The sequence below is a fragment of the Ixodes scapularis genome, unplaced genomic scaffold (genome assembly GCF_016920785.2).
Source record: "Ixodes scapularis isolate PalLabHiFi unplaced genomic scaffold, ASM1692078v2 PGA_scaffold2__306_contigs__length_199485367, whole genome shotgun sequence".
NCBI classification, from domain to species: Eukaryota; Metazoa; Arthropoda; class Arachnida; order Ixodida; family Ixodidae; genus Ixodes; species Ixodes scapularis.
In genome coordinates, this window is record NW_024609857.1 from 197,265,737 (window position 1) to 197,271,654 (window position 5,918).

A 5,918-nucleotide genomic window follows, 5' to 3' on the forward strand; every position below is an offset into this window, starting at 1 on the left:
GAAAATATCGAAACTTGCACTTTTTCTTTTCTTTTCGTGCGTTAAGTCTTGAGACATGCGTATCATGTTTTGCACTAAAAGAGTAATAATGAATTGGCGATTTATTCGAAGAAAAAACCGAAATACGCAACGCGCGCACAGACGCGACACTTGCACCACAAACAGGAGCATTAGCACAGCTGCCACCGGTATTATGGTTGGGGCCATGGGACCGCCGCCTTAAAGGATATTTTTACTGAAGAGTTTAATTACTGAACCATTTGATTAGTTACGGGTTAGGGCGAGGCGACCGCAATCGCCGTAACCTCGACATCAGCACTCAGTCGCATCAGTTTCTCCCGAGCGAACAGTGCGTTTCGGGTCTTTGTCACTCAAAAGCTGTGCGCTCGCTACCGGACTCGCCGAGAACTTTTCTGGGCTACCAGATCCTAGCGCTCTATATCTGCGATCAGGCACTCTGTGGCTCTGTCGTCAAATTGCCAGGCATTGTAAGTATAGTGGAGGCTATGGTGGTGTTGAGGTGCACAGGGTTTGCACCCGCCACCCCGGAGGGCGGGACAGATTTGGCCGCAGCGCTGGGATTTTCAGACGGGAATGAAGGAATAGATGATAAGTGCATTTAAATAACAAAAAGGATATTAAAAGACTGGTGGAAATATTTAGGGAGAATTGAATGACGTACAACTAGGCTAGGTGGCGCAAGCTGCCGCCCGATATAAAGAGTACAGCCGTTAGCATCCATCCATCCATCCGGAGGCCAATTGATGATGATGATAATGTGTCTTAATGCGGAGAGCGCCCCTCTCTCAGATAATGCCAGAAAGGGATCCACATCGAGGTGAAGTGCAACTTTAATATGCCACCTTATAGCGAGCTGCCCCACCAACAAAAGCCCTCACATCTCTTGATGCCCATCCTTCTTATCGTCTCCAATATAAATAAGCAAATAACTGAACTAAAATATATATGTGTCTATCCCGCATGACATGTCGCGTGCGGAGCATGCCTGGGCACCTAAGCTGCCACGTGCACCGGGCCCTGGACAATCCTCGAGAAGGATGGACTGACCTAATTCCCAGCCTCCTTTGGAAGCGGGCCCGACCTCCACAAGGTAAGCTGCAGCGGCGCTGTACACCTCTCGCTATCATCCAGGAGTCCCGCCCTCGTGTGGGCATTTGGCGGGGACCTTTACGCGAGCAACGCGAAGTTAGCAATGCTTTTGCTTTCGAACCGGGGAAGGTTGGCATTTTCTCATGTGGGTTAAATTGTATTCACTGGCCGCCATAGCCAAGCGCATAGGTGCTCAGCACGTGCTGCTGACGACGAGCTTCCACGTTGCTTTTGAGACGTGAATTTAACACCATCAAGATTGCCGGTCTTGGGAACCTAAAAGTACCAGCTCGTTCTGAGCACGTGGAGGGAACAGTGCACTCAAATGTGGAATCCAGTGAAAACCCCTTATTGGTTGAGGCACGCCGGCAGTTATTTGACGCCAAAATAATCCTTCACACAGGAACGTTTGCTTGTAGGGAGTATTCACTGGCGGCTATTAGCGGCGAGATGCTTTGGTGGCGCCCTCTTATGGTTCCCCCTTGTGACGTCATTACCTTGCAAACAACAAGCTCGATGGTGTTTCTAAATAGCATGGTGGAAGCTTGAAATCATTGCGCTCTCAAAGGAACACTGCCAACACCGTCAAAATTAAAGTTCATTCATTCCTCCTATTTCCGTCGATGATAAATCTCCTTTCCGACGTCATAGTCAGCGTTCGGCCAATCGCGGAAGGCCGACCACAGCGACGCTTTCGTTCGCGCACGGGGCTAATAGGGCCGCCCACACTAGCGAGAAAACGCGCGTGGCACGCCGATCGCGGGAAGTAACAAAAAGTCACCGTAGCACAGTCAGCGCCACGAGCGCGTGCAGAGACACGCCCTTTATCTTCCCGCTCAACCGATATTGCGGAACGCGTTTTCAACGCGATCGGCGCGCCGCTCGCGTTTTCTCGCTAGTGTGGGCGGCCCTTATAGCTGTGTGCGCGACTGCTGAGCGCGTGCTGACGACGTGCTTCCACAGTTCTTTCGCCACGTGTATTCCGCACCACCAAGATTGCCGGTCTTAGCAGCCTATTAACGTGAGCTCGCTGCGACCGTGCACTCTAAACATGGCCCTCATATACGGCGTCCAGTGAAAACTCCCTACATTTCGTTGTTACGATATGGATCGCCAGGACATCTGTGATTCTTATGCCGCACGCAAAGCTAATCTTCGAAAGCTTCATACGAATTTCCTGGTAACTCTCGACGTAAGCGGACGTAACGAATTGTAACCCACAAAAAAATAAGAAAAAAAAAACGAACAAGGTACAACGACCACGACTATTTTTTAACCGCGATTTTACACAAAATAACGGTTTTCCCCAGTGTTCCTTATTATTTCCTCTGCCATTTAATGTCTCGTTAAGCTCTATTTGTGTTTCAACCGAACACCACAACGTTCGTATAGGAGGTATTCACTGGGCGCCATACATGAGCGCAGCGTTCACAGCGCACGCTCAGGACGATATCCTACTTATCTTCCTAGAGTACTTACAATCTTGGTGGTATGAACTGCACGTTGCCGAAGCGTTGTGGAAGCTCGCTGTGAGCTGACGTCCTGCGAGAGCCGACTCTACTATGGCCGCCAGTGAATACTGCTAGAGCCACTAAACTTCGCTTAGAGTATCTGCACTCTGTTCCCCGATATTGTTGTGGATGCCGCCATCTTGGTGCGTGTGCAGAGCAGACGCAACTGCCGATCGCCATGATCTAAAAGTGCGACTTCCTCTGAATGAGATTCGGTGTTAGGAAGCTGATGTAATATTGCTTTGCTCTATCGCAAACTGTTCAAACATTTGACGCTTTTACACATAATTAACTTTTACGGTAAAAGAATGACGCGTACAAAATTTGAAAATATACCCGGACCGGGAGTGTGCCAAGGCGACCTAATAGATGGCGCCGCGGATTCCGTTGCCAAACAAAAAAGGGCGAATATGTATCTTACACCGTGCCTATGGCCGAGATGCCGCGGTTTAATCGATCATCGCCTGCTCCGGACCGAGGAGAAAACAGCTGTAGAGGCGGAGCTGCGACGCATACATGATCACTCCCTTTCACCGCGCCTCATCAACTCCTCTCCTAAGCGAGGTTCCTACTTTCATGTGTGAAGATACTGTTTGGCGACAACTTGTTCGGCGAATAGTCAACACACAGAATGCACCCCCATTTGCTAACATGAGTCTTGGCCAGGTTTGAAGCATCTCAAGAGAGATCCGTAGGCCGGCACTTTTTCACTTGGACAGCGTTCTAAGGCGTTGTTTTGTGCAGGACCGGCCAGGGTCGTCGGCGAGAGCGCCCCCGGCACGCCGCTCGGTCATCATGGAGAAACCGAGCAAGACGTGTCCCGTGGGCGACGCCTGCATGCCAGTCCAGGGCGCCGAAGCTCCGCCGTTCGTCGAGGGAGACCAGGCGCTCCTGGTTCTGGACAAGGACAAACCGGCCGCGCTAGACATGAATGAACCCGGATGTCCAAACCGAAAGCTCACAGAAATACTCCCTGACGACAAGATGGTCGAATACCGTGGCGACGATGAGATCTCACCACTCTACAGAAGGTCCCCGGCTCAGCAGGACCGATCTCCCGGGTACGAAGAAGTCGGCGACAAGGCGCGACCGCCGGTTTCTGTGGCCAGGCCGGGACACGAGCTCAGCCTGGACCCAACGATAATCAGGTTTATCAGCAGCGACGCGGCCCTTGACGAAGGCTACATGGTGAGTGAGCTGCTGAAGAAGGGCAGGCTGAAGAACTCCACTATTACCGAGAAGGGACTCATTCTGCAGGAGGGTGGTGAGGCGCATTCCCAGAACCCTCAGGCCAAAAAGCAAATATCGGTGCTTCTGGAGGCGACTCAGAACATCACACTGAGGTATCAGGTTGTCGGCACCACGGGAAACACAACTGGCAACACTTTGGAGGACAAGTCAGAGTCTAGAGTGAGCAACATCATGCAACCTAGACAGATGCGGGAAACGGCAGCGGACTTGGTCAGCAAGTCTCCACGAGCGCTGTCCAGCTCGGACGAGATGCTATATTTCAAAGAGAAGGTCCGTACTGCGACTGGACCAGTGATTGAAAGAAAGGGAGCTTCCTGTTCCAGGCTGCATATCGGTAACTGTAAGGTCACACCTTCAAGCGCAAACGGGTTGGAAAAAACGCTGCTTCACAAAAAGATATCAAAATCGGCGCTCCCACCAGCCTACTCACCATCGCAGCTCAACATAAGCAAAGTGAAATCCCAAATTGCTGAGCTGACTCTGAAAAAATCATCGCAACTCTCTCAGGCTTCTTTTTGCCGAAGAAAGCTAGAGTCAGACAATTTTAAGTCTTCGGGAACGGCGGACCAGCCAAACATTAAACAAATGTCGAAGATCACGCAAATCGTCATCAGCAAATTAAAACCTGCTACAAACTCAAGTCCCACAGATAATGTAAGCCAAAGCAAAGAGATTGAACCAAAAAGTGAACAGCTGATCAACGGTTCAAGGTCACGGGTATCCCCAAAGGGAGAACTAACGAAGTCGAGCACGGACGACGAGCGTTACCTCCCTAGAAACTCGCGCGAGCGCCCGTCGCCTGGCATTAAGGACATGCCACTGCTGGAGGTACTCGAGAAGTCTGAGTTTCCGGTCTCTTCGACAGAGAAGGCAAAGCGCCGCGTGAAGCGCTACTACCGCCGCGAGGAAGACTTCTTTTCCGGCTCGCCAAGTTTATCCAGCACAGAAAGCCTCGTGCAACTGGACCTATCCAATATCCCGACCGAGACAAGCGAGCTAGCAGGCTACCATTGTCAGAGGCAGGAAGCTTCGGGCGGCAGCGGAGCGGACAATGTCGAGGAGTCGTCGACATCCTGGTACTCTTTCGACAGCGAGAATCGAGAAAGCCGTCGTTCTGAAGTTGCACTCTGCGACACAAAGGGATCCGAAAGTTCTTGGCGGTCCTACATGAAAGGTCACACCACTGCCCCCGAATTAAACATGTCTCGGCTCGCGAGTCTTTTCTCGGACGCATTCGCTGATGTTCAAAGAATAAGCTGGGACCAGAACGAGGGGTCTCTGAGTGGTGCTAAAAAGGAGACCAGTTCTTCGGGTTCTACATCTAGTCTGAACACTGTAGGCTCGTGTGACTCTGGAGATGGAGATACCAGTGCGGTTTCCCGGACTGAGACGGCGTTCGATCGGGAAAATGCCCCGAATGAAAACGAGAAAAATAACTTCAAGGCTTCCAGCCTTATTCGTTATTTTGAAAGCATCCAATGACTTACGCAGTCGAGCGATGGTCACGCAGTAGCACAAATTATAATCCGCTCAGTTGATTTCCCTGTTAAGTTTTCGTAAACTGAGGCTTGATGAATAGAGGGCGGCTCTAGTCATTTAGGCCTTGTAGCAGGCTTCTTTAGTAACGTCTATACGCATAGCTAGATTTTAAATTGTAAAATAATTAAAACCCAACATACTGCGCGGTGTGGTGTCCTTCTCCTTCACTGAAGTTTGTTTGTCAACGAACTTGCTACCGCATGTTGAAGGCGAACGCCTGTGCCTTCCGGGTATTTTTTTTTATGTTCTCTTTGTCTGTGCCTTCACCCTGCTCGCAAAACGCGTAGGTTTTAACTTTCATTACAATTTTTAAACTCACAGCAATGATGTAGGTGACTTCGTTTAAAATATTGTAATTTAAAAATAAAAAGGCAATGATCAATAGAGTAGTGAAAATTTAGAGATGTGCTGTTTATCTCCTTTTGGTTCACTGTCTCTACGTGCTCGGAATGTGAATTATCCAGTTGAGCTTGTTGGCGCATAATTCTAAAAAAGCCCGCTGAACTT

The 5,918-nt window shown here is 50.0% G+C and overlaps 1 protein-coding gene across 1 annotated transcript; it reads left to right on the forward strand.

The window, feature by feature from the left end:
* The first annotated feature begins 790 nt into the window (after nt 1-790).
* Nucleotides 791-5,553, forward strand: LOC121046344. The gene is made up of 2 exons (XM_040500484.1): nt 791-1,111; nt 3,366-5,553. Exon 2 carries the CDS (start codon nt 3,417-3,419, stop codon nt 5,352-5,354), a length of 1,938 nt encoding a protein of 645 aa, XP_040356418.1. The 5' UTR covers nt 791-1,111; nt 3,366-3,416; the 3' UTR covers nt 5,355-5,553.
* Nucleotides 5,554-5,918: the final 365 nt, after the last annotated feature.